At 54.5% G+C, this 23,385-nt stretch overlaps 1 protein-coding gene across 1 annotated transcript in view; it reads right to left on the bottom strand.

Moving 5' to 3' along the window:
* DDB1 (damage specific DNA binding protein 1) overlaps positions 1–23,385 on the bottom strand; it is a 1,134,380-nt gene that overhangs the window by 125,468 nt on the left and 985,527 nt on the right. The window contains exon 23 of the mRNA XM_086955618.1: positions 22,972–23,081. Within this exon, the coding sequence (XP_086811744.1) occupies positions 22,972–23,081 (110 nt within the window). The remainder of the gene's footprint in view (positions 1–22,971; positions 23,082–23,385) is intronic.

Here is a 23,385-nt window from a genome sequence, read left to right as displayed (position 1 = left end):
TCTGCCCGTTTGCTGCTCGATGCGTTGTCTGGTCACTTGCCGGCTGGCTAGTGGCCTCCTAGACGACGATCCACGACATCAACACCGCTGGTCTGGTTGCTCCAGACTGGCCCTTGCTTCCCTGCAAAGGAGAAGCACCCCGGACCCTCCTGGTCCGCACCAGACGTCTGTTCCACTCACCGCGTGGGTTGCCTTTGCCAAGGCCTGTTGACACTGAATCCGGAACCAACACCGCCGGCAGCGAGAGCCTGCGTGGGACAGCTTGTGCATCCATCCTGGTCGTCGAAGACACATCCTGGTCCAAATGGCCGCAGATTCAAGCGTCCACTCTTCACCTGATCGCGACAACAGCATCTGGTTCCACTCCAGTCACTGGCAAGTGACTTTGAACATTGTCCCCTCTGCTTTCAGGTCTTCAGCATCTCTGATCCACCCTTGGATCACACCGGACATCTTCCTCCTGGTCGCCTGCAGCATCTTTTCTTTCAGGCTCCATAGACTTCAAAGCAGAAACCAGACACGGCTTCGCACCTATGCACCCGCAGCCCGTGCGTGAGGTAACAAGAGCATTTCAGTGCTCAAGGGTAGATTGACTCTCCTGGTGTCCAGTTTCACAGTTGTTTTAGTCCTAACTAGTCAGGATTGTCCGTACTCACCTTTTTCTTGAACTGTACTGTCCATAGATGTTGTTACGCGTCTCGCGTGTGAGTTCACACTCTGCACACGCGTTCCGTTGGCCTCCTATTTCTTACCTAAAGTTAGGGTAGTGTAGTCCAGCGATCCTACAGCCTCTGGACAGGTCCATTCCTTCTATCGACTTCCTTATACCACTTGTTTAGTATATGGTTTGTTGCGCCCCTAGGGCAACATTGTAACTTGTGCAACTTAACGTATTTTTCTTAAGAGTCTTAGACCTCTGATCTCAAAGAGTTCAGAGGTGTTTGTTAGTTAATAAATATCTTGTTTATTTTCATAACTACCTGTGTGGTGTCCTTTCATTTGGTATTCAAGGGGTTATATGTGGTAAAACAGCTGGCTTCTTATGCCAAAAGAGTTTAGCCTAAGACTGCTTCGTCCATGCTCCCATTAGGATAGCTGGTCTATAAGGTTGACTTACAACCAATCACCATAAGGGTTGTTTGGACTGATACAAGGTGATCACTAGAATTACTGAGCATCATATATCAGGCCAACTTCTCACATGGACGACCCCCGGAGAGCCACACGTCTTACCGCCCCATCTCCTTACTGAACACGGAGGCGAAGATCCTTGCGAAGGCCTTGGCCACTAGGCTCAAACCATATATTACGGACCTGGTCCATCCAGATCAGGCGTGATTCATGCCGCGGAGGGCTACTTGGCACAACATTAGACGGGCCCAGGTCGTGACATCTGCCTGGAGGTGCCTTGGGGAGCCGGCGGCGCTGTTCCTGGCGGACATGGTCAGGGCATTTGACTCCCTGAGCTGGACTTATCGGTTTGCCCTGTTGCGGTGCCTTAATCTTGGTCCGAGATTTCTGAAGTATGTCCAACTACTATACACCGACCTTACGGCATCAGTGCGCGTTGGAGGGACGGTCTCTGGATCGTTCCAGTTCAGCGGGGGACGCGGCAGGGGTGTCCCCTCTCCCCGTATCTCCCTCCCTCGCTGGAAGGACTCCCAGCAGCAGGAGGTCAGACTTGTGTCTGTGGTGGCAGCATCCATTTTGTGATGCTGAGGCTCGAGTTAACTTTAACCGGGGTTCACAGTTAGGTACATGTCGTGTCCCTCTAGAAGGGTGGAATGCTACCCCCGTCGCCAGAATTGGCGAGGGGGTAGTATTCCAATTCGTATGACACCTTACTCGACATGTTTTGATAATGCTATGCCAAAGTTAGCAATAACCGCGAGGTTATAATGCACTTAAGAGTATATGGTATAGCGTTATCATGGAAACAGCTAAAGGACTTGGTTCCGAAAGCTGTAGACAGGCTCAGCTCATGCCAGAGCACTATCTCCCTTAATTCCAAGCACTCTGCCTCCAGGATTGTTAAGGCCTGCCATAGGAGTGACTTATAGGAGTATATGTGTCCATTTTAGGTTTAGATATAGGTGTACTATATCTAAATCAAAGGGTGATTACACCACCTTGCCCCAGCTGATTGATCAGCCAGTTGTGTCAGATTTGGATGGCCAGCCAGGGGTGGCATACTACATGCTGCAGCTCCTGGTAGGCCCTGAGTGCACCTATGCCCTGGGTACCTAAGGTACACTGTACAGGGACTGATAAGGTGACCCAGTATCCAATTATATATGTACCTAAGGTACATGGAGTCCATTTTAATAGAGGGAGCAGGAAGCCTGGGGTCCTGAATAGCAGGATCCCAGGCCAACTAAGCCGAAAACCAGTAAAACACTAGGCAAAAAGTTGGGGGCAACCATAGTCAGATATCCACCTTCCTACAGTCCGGGTTTCAGAAAAACTACAACCTCAACGTGTCGCCAGTCCGGTGGGAGCGCCCCACTCTTGCACGCCTCCTCCAGTACCGGCCGGAAGTGTGGGTCCAGCTGGACCAAGAATTGGCAGAAAAATTCACTAGGAAAACCGTTGGGGCCCGGCGCCTTACCCGGATTTAATTCACCCAAGGCCTCACCCAGCTCCTCATCCGTCAGGGGTCAGTCTAAGAGTTCCCGCACCTCGTCCGAAACGGCTCTCGGGGGGGAGCTCATCTATGAAGCGCTGGACTGTCTCGGCCTCCAGGCACTCCAGGGGTGCGTACAGCCACTCCTACCCGGCAAAGCTCTCTGCTATTGCAGTGGGTTAGAGTATGGGTTCCCCCTCAGGGGTCTCAATCCGGGGCAGCGGCTAAGCATGCATAATGCCCTGACATAGGCGGTGTAGCATCTTACACGATTTGTCGCCCCACTGATAGATGCCTTGCCTCGTCCATAAGGACTGTGGCATATTGCTGTTGCACCAGAGCCAGTTGTCGTCTGGCGGGGCCACCATCCTCCTCCCGACCCCTGTGTTCCAACGCCTCCCGCTCCGCCTCACAAGATCATTCCGTTTCTCCCTCTGGGCAGCAGCACACCAGGATATATCCACGCCTCGCATGGTCGGCTTCATGGCCTCACATAGGACAGTCGGGGAGAGTCCACCAAGCCCAAATTCATGGCCAGGTACCGTCTATCTCGACAGTCATGTGCGCCCTGTACTCGTCCTGCGTCAAGTGCCAAGCCGACATTCGCCACCGAAACGGCTCGCTGGCCGGGCATACATTAATTGTGAAGGCTACCGGCGAATGGTCCGAAAGCGCCAGCGGCAGAATCTCCGCCGATAGCACTTTGTGGGCCAGCACCCTCGGGATGAAAATGTAGTCCAATCTGGAGTAGGAATTGCGCGCCGCAGAGAAGTGTAGTCTCTACGAGTCCCATGTTTATACCTCCAGGTGTCTATCCAGTCAAGGCCTGTGGTGAATGCATGCAGCCTAGTGGTGGGTCCCTCACCCTCCGGAACATGGGTCGCTGCCGCACTCTGCCACCTATCGTAGCTCATATCTAACACATCATTCTAATCCCCCCCAACAATGGACAGGGCATCGGGCATGGCACCCCAGAGGGACAGGAGCCTCTCCACCAAGGACCACTGTAGCGGCGGCGGGGCATATACACTACCAAGAATCCCGCTATCTCCACCAATCTCACCCTGCAGAAAGAGGTACCTGCCCTGTGTATCCATCCAGATGCGTTTGTGTACATACGGCACTCTCTGGTGTAGAAGGACCGCCACTCCCCTGGAGCCCCTCGTAAAGCCCGCGTGATATGCATGTGTGAAGCCTGAGCGCTGGAGACATAGTGCCCTTGTGCCTAGCAGATGAGTTTGCTGCAACAACAGTATGTCTACTCCCATTCTTTTGACGCACTGAAAGATCGCCCCCCGTTTAACCTTGTCCAGCATCCCCCGTACATTCCAACTCAAGTCTCGCAGTGAGCCAGGGCCTACCCGCCCTTCCTCTCTGACAGCAGACATTTGAGCGATACATCATATCTAGGACGAGCGTCCCCAAGACACATCTGGTGCGGTACATGGCAATTAATGAGCAGCAAAGCATACGCAAACACTCCCCCTTAGCCCCCCTGTCCCCAACCCCCCGTCCTCCCCCCTCACCGTACCTCCCACACATGGAAGCACCTGTCGCGGTCGGATCGCGGCCTGGCCCCCAACGGGAGATCCAGAACCACGTCCTCCAATGGATCCCCTTGTGCCAGCCCATGGGAACTAGGCTGCCACTAATCCCCAACCTACCCCCCGCCGCCCCCACTCCCCCATAAATATACTCTAGTGAACTCGGGGAATGCGTCCGCCTTCCACACCGCACTCCCCCACCCATGCATGTCCCATATCCAGAAACCCATTGCCAACCACATGACTCTGATGGTGCGTCCCAAAGTCTTTATCAGCTCTCAGTAGGACATCGCTTGACCTCTCAGGCCCCCAATGTGAACCAGTGCACTAAGGTTCTAATCAGTACAAAGCAAGCTTTCACGGATCTGGCTGCAGGGCATCGGGAGTATCTGCCGTCTCACCCACTACCTCCTTGGAAGAAGAGCGTCTCTGGGGACGGGATCTCCAGTTGCTCCTGCTCCGCGAGCGGCGGGAAGTCCGCGGTGGCACCGCCGCCGAGGATGAATCGGAGTCTCGGCCCGGCAGGGTGTGTGCCCTGATTCCGACAGTCTCATCGGTCCAGGAGAAAACCTCTTCTGGAGTGTTGAAGAAGAGGGTGCGGGACCGATATTCCACTCGCAGGCGGGCAGGGTAGAGCAAGGCATATGAGATCTTAAGGTCACGTAGGCGTGCCTTGGCCGCTGTAAAAGATTGCCGCTGTTGTTGCACCAGCCTGGTATAGTCTGGAAAAATTAGGATTTTCTGATTGTAGCACATAAGGGGCTCGTTTGCTCGCGCCTGCCGCAGGATAGTGTCCTGGTCATGATAGTTTAGCAGCCTGGCTATCACCGGTCGGGGGCGAGTGCCGACCGGCGGCTTCTGAATAAGTGCTCTATGTGCCCGTTCAATTACGAAGCAGCGGGAGAGGGATTCCGGCGGGAGCCATTCCTCCAGCCACCGGGACAGGAATGCCTCCATGTCGCCCTTCTTACAGCCTTCCGGGAAGCCTACAAATCGTAGATTGTTCCGTCGAGCCCGCCCTTCCGCGTCCTCCACTTGGAGGGCAAGGCCCTTCTGAATCCCTTCCATGCTGGCCAACTTCTTCAAGATCGCCACATCGTCTTCCACTCCTGAGATTCTGGTTTCAGCTTCAGTGATACGGGTCACGGCATTCCGCAAGTCCCGGCGGAGTAGTGTGACGTCCGCCCCAACTGCCCCAATCTTTGCATCCAGCATATCCCTTGATTGTGTAATTGCTGCCATGAGAGCTGCATTGTCCGGCCCTGATGCTTGATGGCTTCCCGAGGCACCCGCTCCCCCACTCGGCCCCGTGAACTTGTCTATGGGCCCCTGCTTCGAGGCCCCTCCGCCTCTTCCACCCCTAGTCATACTTGGTTGCAGCCGGGATTCTCACTCTGGGGCCCTGTAACGGGGTGCCCGAGGCGCCCCCTGGGGTCGAAGTAACCTGTACACCCCCCTTTCTGTTTTCACAGCCCAGACAGGAATCACCGTGCTGGCACTCCGTGGAGGAAACGTACAGCGGAGAGGAAGAGGACAGCGCCGGCGGCCCCTTTAACTGGCCTCCAGCTACTGAGGGGGAGTGGCCAAACTCCGCTAGAAAAGAGGCAGGTGAGGCAGACCAGGTGTGTCTGTACACCGGCGGAGCAGTGTGTAGGAGGAGAGACGCGGTGCGAAGTGGAGACGAGGAGGACGTTGAATGGTGGGAGGACGACTCCCCCGATCTACGTCTACAACATCGGATCCAGTCCCGTGAGCTGACGGAGGAGGTGGTGTCCTACGAGGGATTTCCGCGGATGCAGGAGGATCCCCCGGACTACCGCCAGGTCGACATCGCGGAGTTGGAGCCAAGGTCGTTGGTATTCCGCCCCGCCGAGGAGGACGAGCCACGAGAGGACGACCCTAGGACCCGGGAAGACGGAGCGGAGCCCCGCAGCGGCGAGAGTTGTCAATCAGCCGCCGGAGGAGATCCAGAGCCCGGACCGGAGCCAGGAGGCCATCGACACCGCGATCCGCCCAGCCACTCCCCCGGAGGGGCGTGGCTCCGCGAGGTACGTGACCGCATAGCGGGTTGGATCGGGAGGAGGGCGAGGCGCTAGAGCGCTTCCCACTTAGAAACAGGGAAGGGGACGGAAAGGAGCGTGGATGTATTCCAGTTGCCCAAAAACCCCTATTCTAGAGGAAACAAGCTAAATACTAAGATACGTTGGGTGCACAGAGTATACCTCACCTCACTTCCCCCCCCCCCTGGTGTATGGGATTTGCACACGGAAGGCCGTGACAGTAACGCGCTTTTCCATTTTATTTGCATGGGTCCGCCTTGAGAGAACGGCACGACGGAGCCGGACGCTGCGGATCGAAGGCGGACATTAAAGACAAGGAGGACCGAGGGTGTCATCTCCAAGAGCCGGGCTGAGAGGAGTCGCTCACCAAGGAAGCCACCGGGGAGACTCAGAAGCACCGACCAGTTGTTATCAACAATAAAACCGTTTTCTTTGATCACTAAGACCCGTCTCCTGCCTCTTCCTGCAGTCCCGCTTACAGTGGTGGAGAATGCGGGCAGAGTGACCATCTGCGACGCCAAGATGGACGAGGTAGTACAGTCTCTGGTAAAGGGGCAGGAGAGGCTAGAGTGGGCCATACAACAGCACATTATTACCTCAGCAGCTGACAGGGAGGCCATGAAAAACGCTGTGGCCGCTAGAGCAATGGAGAATCCCGTTGTCGCGGGACCGGTCACCGCGTCCGCCCCAAACCCCCATATCAGTGGGGTTTCACTGCAAAAATATCAGCCAGGCGAGGATCCGGACGCATTTTTGCTCAATTTTGAGAGGGCGGCCCGTGCTTGCGGGTGGCCGGTGCCCAAGTGGCCCTTCTTTTTGGCCCCGCTCCTCGTAGGAGAGGCCCAGGCGGCCTATCAGGTGGCCAACCCTACAGGAGATACTACCTATGAGGAGGTGAAAAAAATAATCCTAGACCACCTGGGTCTAGACCCGGAGGCCTACCGCCTCCGGTTTCGTAAGGAGAGGGGAAACCCCGGCGAATCCCCTAAAACCTTGTTCGTGCGGCTCAAGATGGCCGCTGATAAGTGGCTGACCCCGACCGTAAGCACCAGGGAAGAGATCATGGACAGGATATACTTAGAGCAATTCCTGGAAGCCCTGCCCTACGCCACCCAAAGGTGGCTACGACAACACCACCACCTCACTACTGAGAAAGCGGTGGAAATGGCGACGACCTTCTCTAGAGTCCAGCCTCGGGTCCCTCAAGGCTGGGAGACCGAGAAACACAAAGCTCCGATGAAAAACGAAAAGAAACCGGTGAAACCTCTGGAAGTCACCCGGACCAGAACATGGAGAACAGAGGGGCCTGTACCATCCGGGCCTCAATGCTTTGAATGTGGCGCCTGGGGACACATCGCCCGGTTGTGCCCCCGGAGGAAACCGCAGGAGGAACCTATGGAGGTCGGGTATCTTCCCAAGGCGGTGATGTTCTCCAGCGAAATGGGTCAAGCATTTAGGGTAAGTGTTGGGGTAAACGGCACCTCTCTCCAGGCCCTGTTAGACTCAGGCTGTCGTCAGTCCGTGATACACGCTCGTCTGGTTTTGCCCTCCCAGCTCCTGGTACAAACCCGGGTAAACATTCGATGCGTACACGGAGATGTAAAGTCTTATCCTGTGGCCATGCTGCCAATAGCACCTGGGGGGAGGAGTCCACATACGATAAGGGTGGGGGTATTGGCCACTCTCCCTGAGGACCTCATCATAGGGACGGATAATCCAGAGTTCCTAAATATGTTCAAGCATAGCCTGAAGACGAGAGGCCCCACCCCCGAATCGGAAACAAAGGATAGGAGTGTCCCTGCCTTAGTGAATGACGAGCCCTGGGTACTCGACCGTAGTTTTCGTTTCTCTCAGCGAAATGACTCCACACTCTCCCACGCGTGGGAGGCGGCCGAGAGATACAAGAACCACCTTCCCTTGCTATACCCAAGGTTTCTGGTAAAAAACGATTTACTGTATAGGCAGGCCCAAAAGGATGAGCCCGACCAACTGTTAGTACCCCACTCCTTCCGGGAACAGGTGTTGTTCTACTCACATGCACATTTAGTAGCCGGACATATGGGGGCAGAGAAAACCACGCAAAACCTGCTACGCCACTTTTACTGGCCAGGGATATATAAAGACACAGTGAAATATTGTCAGGAGTGCGAGGTATGTCAAAAAAAGAACATGACCCGGCCCCCGGCGGTTCCCCTACAACCCCTCCCTATCATCGGGACCCCTTTTGAGCGTATTGGCATGGACCTCATAGGACCTCTCCCCAAAACAAAGAAAGGGTATCAGTATGTATTGGTTATAGTGGACTATGCCACTAGATTCCCTGAGGCCTATCCATTGACTGTCACCACCACCAAGCACATCGCCGACCGGATGGTCGAAATGTTTTCTAGAGTAGGATTCCCTAAAGAGATCCTCACCGACCAGGGAACTCCTTTCGTATCGAGGCTCATGAAGGAGGTGTGCCAGCTTCTAAGCATCCACCAGATCCGAACGGCAGTATACCACCCCCAAACCGACGGCCTCGTCGAGCGATACAACAGGACCCTGAAAGCAACCCTAAGAAAAATGTTAGAAATCAACGGAGCAGAGTGGGATCAGGTACTGCCCCTTGCTTTGTACGTTCTAAGGGGCCAGAAACAGAGCAGTTTGGGGTTTTCATCTTTCGAGTTATTATATGGTCGCCAACCCCGATCTCTCCTAGAGATGACGAAAGAAGCGTGGGAGAAAGAAACCCCCGACGAAACCCTGAAAACCTTAGAATACGCCCGTAACCTCCGGTCCAAAATCGGAAAGTTGCGCGAGCTAGCGTATGCCAACCTGGAGAAAAACCAACAGAGACAGAAAACATTCTACGATAAAGGGAAACGATGGAGAAGGATGTCAGCGGGTGATTGGGCTCTGGTACTACTGCCCTCCTCCTCACAGAAGTTTAAGGCCGAATGGGGAGGCCCTTTCAAAATCATAAGCACAATCGGTAACACCAGCTATAAGCTACAACTCACCCCGAGGAAGACTCAAGTCTTCCATGTCAACCTGTTAAAGAAGTGGCTCGGACCCCCTCCCACAGGGATACACGTGACGGAACCCCTCCCCCCTCTGTCCTCCAGTACAATAGACCAACTTGTCATCAATGAAGACCTACTGGACACAGATAGAACAGACCTGATGAGTACCTTAAAGAAGAACGCAGGGGTCTTCTCAGACATTCCCGGAAGAACTACGTTAGCCACTCATCGGATATGTACAGAGCCGGGAAAAATCGTGAAGATCAGGCCATACAGAGTCCCTGAGGCCAGGCGACAAGGAATAAAACAAGAAATCCAGGAGATGTTGAAGTTGGGCGTAATCCAACCCTCAAGGAGTAACTGGTCTAGCCCAATAGTGTTGATTCCAAAACCCGACGGAACAAGACGCTTCTGCATGGATTTCCGCGCCCTTAACGAAGTATCGCTTTTTGACGCGTATCCCATCCCCCGCATAGATGAGTTGATCGAGAAATTGGGGGAAGCCAAATACATTAGTACCATCGATTTGACCAAGGGATATTGGCAGGTGCCCCTCCATGAGGATGACAGACACAAAACCGCCTTCTCGACCGAGGACGGTCACTATGAATTTACCGTCCTCCCCTTCGGACTTCACGGGGCCCCTGCCACCTTCCAGAGACTGATGAACACGGTGTTGAAAGACTTGTCAATGTTCACTTCGGCGTACCTCGACGACATCGTCATCTTCAGTCCCGACTGGAAAACCCACTTAGAACATCTCCAGAAGGTACTACGGACTCTACAAGAAGCAGGGTTAAAAATCAACGCAAAGAAGTCGCGCCTGGCCTATCAAAAAGTGAAATATTTGGGTTATGTCTTAGGGCACGGGATGATAGAACCCCAAATCGAGAAAGTACGAGCCATAGCCGAGACACCATTTCCCTCATCTAGAAAAGATATGAGGGCGTTCTTGGGATTGATTGGTTATTATCGCAGGTTCATTCCCAGGTTCTCACAGATATCGGCCCCCCTTTCTGACACCCTGAGAATCCGGACTCCGGAAAACACGCTTCGCAACCCCACGAGGGAGATGGTAGAGGCATTCACCGCCCTGAAAAAGAGTATCACTTCCACCCCAGTACTGACGTCCCCTGATTTTTCAAAGCATTTCTTTTTACACACCGATGCTTCAGACTATGGGATAGGGGCAGTACTCTCCCAGAAATCCGAGGAAGGGACGGATCATCCTATATTGTACGTTAGCCGTAAACTGTTTCCCCGAGAACTAAAATATGCCACAGTAGAGAAGGAATGTTTAGCGATAAGGTGGGCAGTGGGTAAATTGTCCTATTACCTGGAGGGTAGGCCGTTTACCCTATATACTGACCATGCTCCCCTACAATGGATGGCCCGTAACAAAGGGAATAACGCCAGAGTAATGCGCTGGTTCCTGTCCCTGCAACCTTTCTCCTTCAAGGTGGTACATACCCGTGGAACTGACAATATCGGGGCTGACTTTCTTTCTCGCTATCCCCTTCCCGAACGGAAGTGTTCAGGGGGGGAGGTATGTAACGGGGTGCCCGAGGCGCCCCCTGGGGTCGAAGTAACCTGTACACCCCCCTTTCTGTTTTCACAGCCCAGACAGGAATCACCGTGCTGGCACTCCGTGGAGGAAACGTACAGCGGAGAGGAAGAGGACAGCGCCGGCGGCCCCTTTAACTGGCCTCCAGCTACTGAGGGGGAGTGGCCAAACTCCGCTAGAAAAGAGGCAGGTGAGGCAGACCAGGTGTGTCTGTACACCGGCGGAGCAGTGTGTAGGAGGAGAGACGCGGTGCGAAGTGGAGACGAGGAGGACGTTGAATGGTGGGAGGACGACTCCCCCGATCTACGTCTACAACATCGGATCCAGTCCCGTGAGCTGACGGAGGAGGTGGTGTCCTACGAGGGATTTCCGCGGATGCAGGAGGATCCCCCGGACTACCGCCAGGTCGACATCGCGGAGTTGGAGCCAAGGTCGTTGGTATTCCGCCCCGCCGAGGAGGACGAGCCACGAGAGGACGACCCTAGGACCCGGGAAGACGGAGCGGAGCCCCGCAGCGGCGAGAGTTGTCAATCAGCCGCCGGAGGAGATCCAGAGCCCGGACCGGAGCCAGGAGGCCATCGACACCGCGATCCGCCCAGCCACTCCCCCGGAGGGGCGTGGCTCCGCGAGGTACGTGACCGCATAGCGGGTTGGATCGGGAGGAGGGCGAGGCGCTAGAGCGCTTCCCACTTAGAAACAGGGAAGGGGACGGAAAGGAGCGTGGATGTATTCCAGTTGCCCAAAAACCCCTATTCTAGAGGAAACAAGCTAAATACTAAGATACGTTGGGTGCACAGAGTATACCTCACCTCACTTCCCCCCCCCCCTGGTGTATGGGATTTGCACACGGAAGGCCGTGACAGTAACGCGCTTTTCCATTTTATTTGCATGGGTCCGCCTTGAGAGAACGGCACGACGGAGCCGGACGCTGCGGATCGAAGGCGGACATTAAAGACAAGGAGGACCGAGGGTGTCATCTCCAAGAGCCGGGCTGAGAGGAGTCGCTCACCAAGGAAGCCACCGGGGAGACTCAGAAGCACCGACCAGTTGTTATCAACAATAAAACCGTTTTCTTTGATCACTAAGACCCGTCTCCTGCCTCTTCCTGCAGTCCCGCTTACAGGCCCACAGTGTGTGTCTCCTGACTCTCTATGCAAGATTCCCAGAGGATGACCGCTCACGAACGCTTGTCCGCCGCACTACCAAACCTGTGTTCAGTGACTCTCTGCCCCTTGATGTTGTCCCTTGGGGGGGGGGGGGGGTGGAGGGGGTTGGTGTCTGCGCGCCGGCCGTCCCTCACTCCCGCCGCGGTCCACACGGAAGCTGACTCCGTCTCCGGCAATCCAGTCGCCAAAATTTAGATCGCGGTTGCTCGCCGCTCGTCTCCGGGTGGGCCACTCGATCGCCGCGTTCCGGAGCTCTCTGGTGGCTCCCAATGTCAGAGGGCAGTCCGCACTGTCAGGACATTCAATGCTGCCACTGATTCAGCTACAGCGCCGTCCGCCCACCTCCGCTTGCCGCCAATCTATCGCTGCCACTGGGACCTGCGAAACTTGAGGTCCCCGGCGCCTTGTCTCGGCGTAGGGCGCTCCGCCTCGGGATGCGTGTCACCGCCTTCCACACCTCGGCTCGAGCCCAAATTCAGTCGGGGCCTGCTGGCCACCTTCCGCAGCTGGGCACCTCGTCGGGACACTTTTGGGAGAGGGAGAAGCAGGATATTTCGGCGGATTATGGAACGGCGGGACGGAGCTCTTCTAAGTCGCGTCCGCCATGTTGGCTACCTTGGCCACACCCCCTAATGTTTTTGTCATTTACATTCCCAATAGCTCAAACTCTCAAAATGCGAGACCTATTTAACTTCCCGTTCTCTTTTGCTGTGCTGATCTGCTGCTCTCTTCCACGCCGCCTCCTTCTTTAACTCCCTGTTCTCTTCCCCTGTGCTGATCTGCTGCTCTCTTCCACCCCATCTCCTTCTTTAACTCCCTGGTCTCTTCTCCTGTGCTGATCTGCTGCTCTCGTCCACCCCACCTCCTTCTTTAACTCCCTGGTCTCTTCTCTTCTCCTGTGATGATCTGCTGTTCTCTTTCACCCTGCCTCCTTCTCTAACTCTCTGTTATCTTCTCTTGTGCTAATATGTTGTTCTCTTCCACCTCCCTCTCTAACTCCCTGTTCTCTTCTTATGTGCTGATCTGCTGCTCTCTTCCACCCCACCTTCTGTAACTCCCTGTTCTCTTCTCCTGTGCTGATCTGCTACTCTCTTCCACCCGCCTTCTTCTCTAGCTCCCTGTTCTCTCCTGTGATGATCTGCTGCTCTCTTTTACCCACCTCCTTTTTTACCTCCCTGTTCTCTTTTGCTGTGCTGCTCTCTTCCACGCCGCCTCCTTCTTTAACTTCCCGTTCTCTTCTCCTGTGGTAATCTGCTGCTCTCTTCCACCCGCCTCCTTCTTTAACTCACTGGTCTCCTCTCCTGTGCTGAACTGCTGTTCTCTTCCACCCGCCTCCTTCTTTAACTCCATGTTATCTTCTCTTGTGCTGATCTGCTGCTCTCTTTAACTCCCCGTTCGCTTCTCTTCTCCTGTGATGATCTGCTGTTCTTTCACCCCGCCTCCTTCTCCAACTCCCTGTTCTCTTCTTCTGTGATGATCTTTCTGCTATCTTCCATCCGCCTCCCTCTCTAACTCGCTGTTCACTTCTACTGTGCTAATCTGCTGTTCTTTCACCCGCCTCCTTCTCTAACGCCCTTTTCTCGTCTCCTGTGCTGATCTGCTGTTCTCTTTCACCCTACCTCCTTCTCTAGCTCCCTTTTCTCTTTTCCTGTGCTAATATGCTGTTCTCTTCTACCCGTCTCCTTCTTTAACTCCCTGTTCTCTTCCCTTCTTCTGTGCTGATCTGCTGTTCCATTCCACCGCCTCCTTCTCCAACTCCCTGTTCGGTTCTCCTGTGCTGATCTGCCGCTCTCTTCCACCCGCCCCCTTCTCTAACTAACTCTCTGTTCTCCTCTCCAGTGCTGATCTGCTCTTTTCCAACACCCCGCATCATTCTCTAATTCCTTGTTGCCTTCTCCTGTGAAGATCTTTCTCTCTTCCATCAGCCTCCTTCTCTAACTCCCTATTCTCTTCTCCTGTACTGATCTGCTGTTCTCTTCCACCCAACCTCCTTCTTTAACTCCGTTCTCTTCTCCTGTGCTGTTTTGCTGCTCTCTTCCACCCCACCTCCTTCTTTAACTCTGTTCTCTTCTGCTGTGCTAATCTGCTGCTCTCTTCCACCTCACCTCCTTCTCTAACTCCCTGTTCTCTTCTCTTGTCCTGCTCTGTTGCTCTCTTCCACCTCACCTCCTTCTTTAACTCCCTGTTCTGTTCTCCCGTGCTGATCTGCTGCTCTCTTCCACCCCGCCCCCTTCTCCAACTCCCTGTTCTCTTCTCCCATGCTGATCTGCTGTTCCCTTCCACCGCCTCCTTCTCCAACTCCCTGTTCTCTTCTCCTGTGCTGATCTGTTGCTCTCTTCCACATACATCCTTCTCTAACCGCACACACACACCGCACACAACCACGCACACACCCAACCACGCACACACACAACCACACCACACACCCAACCACACACCCCTCTATCGACCTCTCTAGCCATCGCCCTCACTCCCCTCCCTCCATCGCCCTCACTCCCCTCACTCCCCTCCCTCCATCGCCCTCACTCCCCTCCCTCCATCGCCCTCACTCCCCTCCCTCCCCTCCCTCCATCGCCCTCACTCCCCTCCCTCCATCGCCCTCACTCCCCTCCCTCCATCGCCCTCACTCCCCTCCCTCCATCGCCCTCACTCCCCTCCCTCCATCGCCCTCACTCCCCTCCCTCCATCGCCCTCACTCCCCTCCCTCCATCGCCCTCACTCCCCTCCCTCCCCTCCCTCCATCGCCCTCACTCCCCTCCCTCCATCGCCCTCACTCCCCTCCCTCCCCTCCCTCCATCGCCCTCACTCCCCTCCCTCCATCGCCCTTACTCCCCTCCCTCCATCGCCCTCACTCCCCTCCCTCCATCGCCCTCACTCCCCTCCCTCCATCGCCCTCACTCCCCTCCCTCCATCGCCCTCACTCCCCTCCCTCCATCGCCCTCACTCCCCTCCCTCCCCTCCCTCCATCGCCCTCACTCCCCTCCCTCCATCGCCCTCACTCCCCTCCCTCCCTCCCCTCCCTCCATCGCCCTCACTCCCCTCCCTCCATCGCCCTCACTCCCCTCCCTCCATCGCCCTCACTCCCCTCCCTCCATCGCCCTCACTCCCCTCCCTCCATCGCCCTCACTCCCCTCCCTCCATCGCCCTCACTCCCCTCCCTCCCCTCCCTCCATCGCCCTCACTCCCCTCCCTCCATCGCCCTCACTCCCCTCCCTCCATCGCCCTCACTCCCCTCCCTCCATCGCCCTCACTCCCCTCCCTCCATCGCCCTCACTCCCCTCCCTCCATCGCCCTCACTCCCCTCCCTCCATCGCCCTCACTCCCCTCCCTCCATCGCCCTCACTCCCCTCCCTCCCCTCCCTCCATCGCCCTCACTCCCCTCCCTCCATCGCCCCCACTCCCCTCCCTCATCTCCCTCCATCGCCCTCACTCTCCTCACTCCCCTCCCTCACTCGCCCTCACTCCCCTCCCTCCCTCGCCCTCACTCCCCTCCGTCCATCGCCCTCACTCCCCTCCCTCCATCGCCCTCACTCCCCTCCCTCCATCGCCCTCACTCCCCTCCCTCCATCGCCCTCCCTCCCCTCCCTCCATCGCCCTCACTCCCCTCCCTCCATCGCCCTCACTGCCCTCACTCCCCTCCCTCCATCGCCCTCACTCCCCTCCCTCCATCGCCCTCACTCCCCTCCCTCCATCGCCCTCACTCCCCTCCCTCCATCGCCCTCACTCCCCTCCCTCCATCGCCCTCACTCCCCTCCCTCCATCGCCCTCACTCCCCTCCCTCCATCGCCCTCACTCCCCTCCCTCCATCGCCCTCACTCCCCTCCCTCCCCTCCCTCCATCGCCCTCACTCCCCTCCCTCCATCGCCCTCACTCCCCTCCCTCCATCGTCCTCACTCCCCTCCCTCCATCGCCCTCACTCCCCTCCCTCCATCGCCCTCACTCCCCTCCCTCCATCGCCCTCACTCCCCTCCCTCCATCGCCCTCCATCGCCCTCACTCCCCTCCCTCCCCCCATCGCTCTCACTCCCCTCCCTCCCCTCCCGCCATCGCCCTCACTCCCCTCCCTCCATCGCCCTCACTCCCCTCCCTCCATCGCCCTCACTCCCCTCCCTCCATCGCCCTCACTCCCCTCCCTCCATCGCCCTCACTCCCCTCCCTCCATCGCCCTCACTCCCCTCCCTCCATCGCCCTCCCTCACCTCCCTCCATCGCCCTCACTCTCCTCACTCCCCTCCCTCACTCGCCCTCACTCCCCTCCCTCACTCGCCCTCACTCCCCTCCCTTCATCGCCCTCACTCCCCTCACTCCCCATCGCCCTCACTCCCCACACTCCCCTCCCTCCATCGCCCTCACTCCCCTCCCTCCATCGCCCTCACTCCCCTCCCTCCATCGCCCTCACTCCCCTCCCTCCATCGCCCTCACTCCCCTCCCTCCATCGCCCTCACTCCCCTCCCTCAATGCCCTCACTCCCCTCCCTCAATGCCCTCACTCCCCTCCCTCCATCGCCCTCACTCCCCTCCCTCCATCGCCCCCACTCCCCTCCCTCATCTCCCTCCATCGCCCTCACTCTCCTCACTCCCCTCCCTCATCTCCCTCCATCGCCCTCACTCTCCTCACTCCCCTCCCTCACTCGCCCTCACTCCCCTCCCTCCCTCACTCCCCTCCCTCCCTCACTCCCCTCCCTCCATCGCCCTCACTGCCCTCACTCCCCTCCCTCCATCGCCCTCACTCCCCTCCCTCCATCGCCCTCACTCCCCTCCCTCCATCGCCCTCACTCCCCTCCCTCCATCGCCCTCACTCCCCTCCCTCCATCGCCCTCACTCCCCTCCCTCCATAGCCCTCACTCCCCTCCCTCCCCTCCCTCCATCGCCCTCCCTCCATCGCCCTCACTCCCCTCCCTCCATCGCCCTCACTCCCCTCCCTCCATCGCCCTCACTCCCCTCCCTCCATCGCCCTCACTCCCCTCCCTCCATCGCCCTCACTCCCCTCCCTCCATCGCCCTCACTCCCCTCCCTCCATCGCCCTCACTCCCCTCCCTCCATCGTCCTCACTACCCTCCCTCCATCGCCCTCACTCCCCTCCCTCCATCGCCCTCACTCCCCTCCCTCCATCGCCCTCACTCCCCTCCCTCCCCTCCCGCCATCGCCCTCACTCCCCTCCCTCCCCTCCCGCCATCGCCCTCACTCCCCTCCCTCCCCTCCCGCCATCGCCCTCACTCCCCTCCCTCCATCGCCCTCACTCCCCTACCTCCATCGCCCTCCCTCACCTCCCTCCCCTCCCTCACTCGCCCTCCCTCACTCGCCCTCACTCCCCTCCCTCACTCGCCCTCACTCCCCTCCCTCCATCGCCCTCACTCCCCTCCCTCCATCGCCCTCACTCCCCTCCCTCCATCGCCCTCACTCCCCTCCCTCCATCGCCCTCACTCCCCACACTCCCCTCCCTCCATCGCCCTCACTCCCCTCCCTCCATCGACCTCACTCCCCTCCCTCAATGCCCTCACTCCCCTCCCTCCATCGCCCTCACTCCCCTCCCTCCATCGCCCTCACTCCCCTCCCTCCATCGCCCTCACTCCCCTCCCTCCATCGCCCTCACTCCCCTCCCTCCATCGCCCTCACTCCCCTCCCTCCATCGCCCTCCCTCACCTCCCTCGCCCTCACTCTCCTCACTCCCCTCCCTCACTCGCCCTCACTCGCCCTCACTCCCCTCCCTCCATCGCCCTCACTCCCCTCCCTCCATCGCCCTCACTCCCCTCCCTCCATCGCCCTCACTCCCCTCCCTCCATCGCCCTCACTCCCCACACTCCCCTCCCTCCATCGCCCTCACTCCCCACACTCCCCTCCCTCCATCGCCCACACTCCCCTCCCTCCATCGCCCTCACTCCCCTCCCTCCATCGCCCTCACTCCCCTCCCTCCATCGCCCTCACTCCCCTCCCTCCATCGCCCTCACTCCCCTCCCTCCATCGCCCTCACTCCCCTCCCTCCATCGCCCTCACTCCCCTCCCTCCATCGCCCTCACTCCCCTCCCTCCATCGCCCTCACTCCCCTCCCTCCATCGCCCTCACTCCCCTCCCTCCATCGCCCTCACTCCCCTCCCTCCATCGCCCTCCCTCCCCTCCCTCCATCGCCCTCCCTCACCTCCCTCGCCCTCACCTCCCTCGCCCTCACTCTCCTCACTCCCCTCCCTCACTCCCCTCCCTCACTCGCCTCCCTCCATCGCCCTCACTCCCCTCCCTCCATCGCCCTCACTCCCCTCCCTCCATCGCCCTCACTCCCCTCCCTCCATCGCCCTCCCTCCCCTCCCTCCATCGCCCTCACTCTCCTCACTCCCCTCCCTCACTCGCCCTCACTCCCCTCCCTCACTCGCCCTCACTCCCCTCCCTCCATCGCCCTCACTCCCCTCCCTCCATCGCCCTCACTCCCCTCCCTCCATCGCCCTCACTCCCCTCCCTCCATCGCCCTCACTCCCCTCCCTCCATCGCCCTCCCTCCCCTCCCTCCATCGCCCTCGCTCCCCTCCCTCACTGCCCTCACTCCATCGCCCTCACTCTACTATCGCCCTACCACAGCATCACTCAGGGGAACCACAACATCAATATGCGCTACCACAGCATCACTGAACTCCACAGCATCACTTGTCGCCAACACATCAATCAACGCCAACACAGTATCAATCTGTGCAACCATTCAACAACAACTGGTTCAAATATGCTCTCTCAATGTTTCAAGCTTCATTACAAATGTCACAAAAAGATGTTAATATTTCACTTCTGTTTTTGGATTTTCGTCACAATAAAATACACTGAACATAATCTTCACAAAAGTTATTTACAAAAGTTTAAGCTATTGCCATTATAAATTACAATAACTTATTTAAGTATTAATTATTTAAAAAAAATTAAAAGCCATTGTTATTTGTAATATCAATACATCTAAGTCACGTAAATACAAAACATGTTGTATTAATAATGCTATAGGTGTCACATTTGTAAAAGATAAAAGTATTGGCATTGTAAATGACAAAGCTATTAATTTTGCTATTTTCAAAACCAACACAAATAAAAAATTTGTCATTTACAAGACAAATAGCTCAAACTTTCCTAAAGCGAGACCTATTGCATATGCTTGTTTATGAGGTAATGTGTTCACCTGCCATATACCCCTTCATTTCTGCACCAGGGTCTGTGCCCAACAGGATTCCACTGTGTGCACCGGGGTTGGCCGTAGGGCCTAACTTTTCTAGCAGCCAAATTTTAATCAGATTCAACAAGCAGCGCCTAAGTGATTAGAGAAGGAATTATTAAAATACATTTATATCGCCACATATTACCCCAGTGTACCAACCCTAAACTAGGTGTAACCAACAGAAAGCTAAACAGGCTACACATCAGATACATTTAGGGCAGATTTATCAAATGGTGCCACATTTATTTATAAAGTAACACTTACTTGACCGCCCACCCTTTAAAATCACCTTCTCAACGGATCTGCATACAACTGAGAAACCCATCAATTCAGTTGATTAAGTATGCAAATTCTCAGAAAAATAAAACAGTGCTAAATTTACTAGTACACCAAAAAGGTTTAGACTCGTCATCCCACCCACAACTAGATCTGCACCACACATGAAATACCGGCACTTGTTTTAACTTGCTATCGAGCCCTGCCACATTTGATGCAGGTTATTCAAACTACGCTAAAGTTGTAAGCAAATGGAAAACATTATTGCCCACCCATTTATTTCTCCCCCTTGCTGGATTAGCCAAAACTTGACATTCCAAGATAAAACAAATTTTTCCACATATCTGCCCAATTTTGAGCAGATTTGTCTCACAGTACCAATTTTATTAGCAAATTAAACAGCACCTCAGTGGATCTGAATTAACTTAAAAATACCACGATAAGTCTTATTAGGCTAAGCCTCTCAACTTTCCTTCAGACCCATCAACGTTGCCAAAGTTCATTGCAATGATCCTACACCACCCAATTAATTGCCCCCCCCAATTAAATCTTACCTAAACCCTAACCCTACACTTTTTAACTCGATAAATGATTACATATGTGGTAGAGTGCAGCGCTTATATTATTAGATCTTAGCGCTACCTTTGATACGGTGTCCCATGACATCTTGTTGTACCGTTTGGAGACTTTTGGGATCACGGGCCAAGCTCTGGAATGGTTCCGTGCTTTTTTGTTGGACAGATCCTTCCAGGTGTCGGCACCGCCTTTTCTATCTCAAGCTCATTCCATCCGTCAAGGGGTTCTGCAGGGATCTGCGTTGAGCCCGTTGTTGTTCAACCTCTATGTACAGCCTCTTGCGGCTGTAGCAAGAGAGTGGGGCCTAACACTGGTATCGTATGCTGACGATACTCAGCTGGTTGTCACCTTGGCTGAAGGCCCCTCTGCTGCTGCCGCAAGGTTTAGAGATGGGATGACTGCAGTTGCTCAGTGGTTGGCTGACAACTGTTTACAATTGAACGCCACAAAAACGGAAGTGATGCTGGTAGGGAAGAACATCTCCCTCTGGAACGAACATTGGTGGCCGGCTTCCTTAGGCACCATACCTACAGCTAAGCCAGTGGTTAAGAACTTGGGAGTTTGGCTAAATGCGGACCTTAATTTTCAGTGCCACACGAAGAAGGTGGCAGCGACATGTGTAGGCCTGCTGAGAGGCCTCCGTCCCATTCTGAGGTTCTTTAATGCGCCTGTTCGACAGCTCATTATCCACGCCACAATCTTATCGCGCTTGGACTATGCCAGTGTATTACTTCTTGGCGCTAATAAAGCCAAGATCTCACGACTTCAGCGGGTCCAGAACTCGGCAGCTCGTGCTCTTGTGGGACTCCCACGTAGATGTTCTGCCAGAGCCACTATTAGTGCCTTACACTGGCTACCGATCCAATCAAGGATTCAGTTCAAGAAGCTCTGTTTGGCGTTTAAGATTTTAAAAGGTACTAGCCCTGAGCTTCTCTGTCCTTTTTTAACTCCTTATATTCCCCAACGTAACCTGCGTTCCTTGGGCCAACATTTGGTGACTATACCCAAGTTCAGACTTTGTCGTGTTGGTGGCCAATCTGACTACTTGCGGCCAAACTGTGGAATTCTCTGCCTATATCTATTCGCTGCATTGACGAACTACTATTATTCCGGAAAGCCATTAAGACCTTTCTCTTTCCATTGAACTAGGGCCCCGTTTTTGTTTCAGTCTATCAGTCTCCTGTACAATGAACGGTCAGCGCCGGGACGCCCCTTAACTGGGACAGCTGTGCGCTTCAACACATTTTTAACATAACATACAGGTTCACCAAACAATGCCCACATTATAAGCAAATAACTTCCCTCTTTAACTTTGCCTACTCGATGGACTGGCACAAAATTCAACGTAATGCATCACACAAAGAGAAGGGGTGAGAGGCCAATACCCCTACACCAGCCTCCCTAGTCACAAACTCAAACACACAAGGAGGAGCAGAGAATAGTGAAGAGAAGTGTCGTGGTGGCACGTGTTGGGTGTGAAAAATACTGCCCTCACACCATCGGGCTGCTTCAGTACACCCACGTGCAAACCAACGCTGGGGGTGGAGCAATAGAATGGGGAGGACAAACCAAAACAAAAATATATACAGAGATAATCAATCAGAAAAAAAATATTGTAATCACCTAAAGAAAAACGTGCAGTGAGGATTAAAACTACCTCGGAGGTATCTCTTTGCGTAAGTTTATTCCTGGACCCTCTGCCCAGGATTAAAAACAAGAAGGATGGTGGTGGTAAGAAAAGAGTAAATAATTCTACACCTCTCCTTACTGCCCATATGTCGACATGCTTCTGCATACTTTAATGTGCTCGAAATTATAGGTCACTCAGGCATTCGTCAGGATCTTTCCGATCCCAATAGTTATATCTCCCTCATTACCTGCAATAAGGTTGGCCAGGAACAACTTGTTCCCTCACCGTGGGCTTCCCTTTGTAACACTCTCTCGAAATAAGAGTTTAACAAAGTTGTGCTTAAACAGGTGAGGGATTAGAGACTCCTGTAGTCACACTCATCACGGTGGGTGTTCCTTCAATTCGTCACTTATCCTACACAGTGGAAACGGATAAGTCCAGAGTTCAGTCAAACTAGGAGCCCTTGAGCCCTACGTGTGTTTATAGTCGGTGGATTCCGCACTGAGTCCAGGCATTGCACTGCTTAAGGTTGCCCCCCGTTTCTCCTCTGTAGGTCCTGATGAAGATCCATAGTTAAGTTCTTATCTTTTGGATGTACTTTGATTCATTGTCCACCTTTTCTCACATGGATATATCTTGAATGTCATAACAAGTCTTTCGGACAGGCTTTCACAGTGGGCTGCTACTACTACTGTGTTTACTGGTTTTGTAACTTTGATATTTATTACTTTTTCTTCTTTCATCACACTTGAGCACCTGTATGAGCACTTTTATGACCCTTATGGAGCGACAGTAATAATATTTATCAAATGTATGCCTTATTGATTAACCAGTGGATACAATGAAATCATTCCACAGTTATTTGTGTATTGGATACATTTTCTCTCAATCAATTTGTATTGATTAAGATGCGTTAGTGGTTGTTATCTTTGAGGTGGTTGACGTCAATGGTACAGGTGTTGACCGAAGAAGTCCTTGTTGGAGCGGTCATCAATGGAGTAAGTGGTTGTCGATTGTGCATTTGACGGGATTTTCTTCATGGTTGCTGTCGACGAAGGGGTTTCTGTCAACGGTAAAGGTCTTTAATTCTTCATTGATGGTAACAGCACTTTAATAAATCACTGCCCCTCTTCCTTCGAGTCAAATTTGCACCCACACTGTCTTGAACCCCCTCTCCTGACACAGTTATTAACTATCACTCAATTTTCCAATCAAACCAATTGCTTATAAACTCCCAACATTTCCTGTTGCCTCCATGAGGAGAAATGCATCTATTCCTCCCCAAGAAGCGATGAGTCCCTGTCCATTCAACATCCCATTTTCCTTTTCTACTGTCTTCCACACTCACCTGTCCTTCTGACAAACGAAGAGGTTAAAGGCATTCTCTGCTCCCAGAAAATTGTCATCATCAAGAATCTCAACTGCACTCATCCAATTCGGGTTAAAATCACGAGCAATCTAATAAAAAAGCAAGAAACTAGATATTTAGAAGATGAAACTCTGAATGTTTTTTACTAGATTACAGTGAACATTTGTGTAACCTTGGATTGTCAGTATAGGAAGAGAACATGGAACACAATCATTTTCCTGGTCGCTTTCCACTTCAGTGTGAATGAAGTCCCACACCAATGACCTCTGTGCCATCCACGTTTCCCTTTGAGAAGGGAGAGAATGATATTTGCACTATCAAGTAAGAATGATAACTTGGAACTTTTTATAACCTACTGTTGGAAATCTGGATATGCATTTTAAGAGCATGCAA

This window comes from Lissotriton vulgaris, chromosome 2_1 (genome assembly GCF_964263255.1).
Source record: "Lissotriton vulgaris chromosome 2_1, aLisVul1.2, whole genome shotgun sequence".
Lineage (NCBI taxonomy): Eukaryota > Metazoa > Chordata > Amphibia > Caudata > Salamandridae > Lissotriton > Lissotriton vulgaris.
This window is presented reverse-complemented; position numbering and strand designations above follow the sequence as displayed.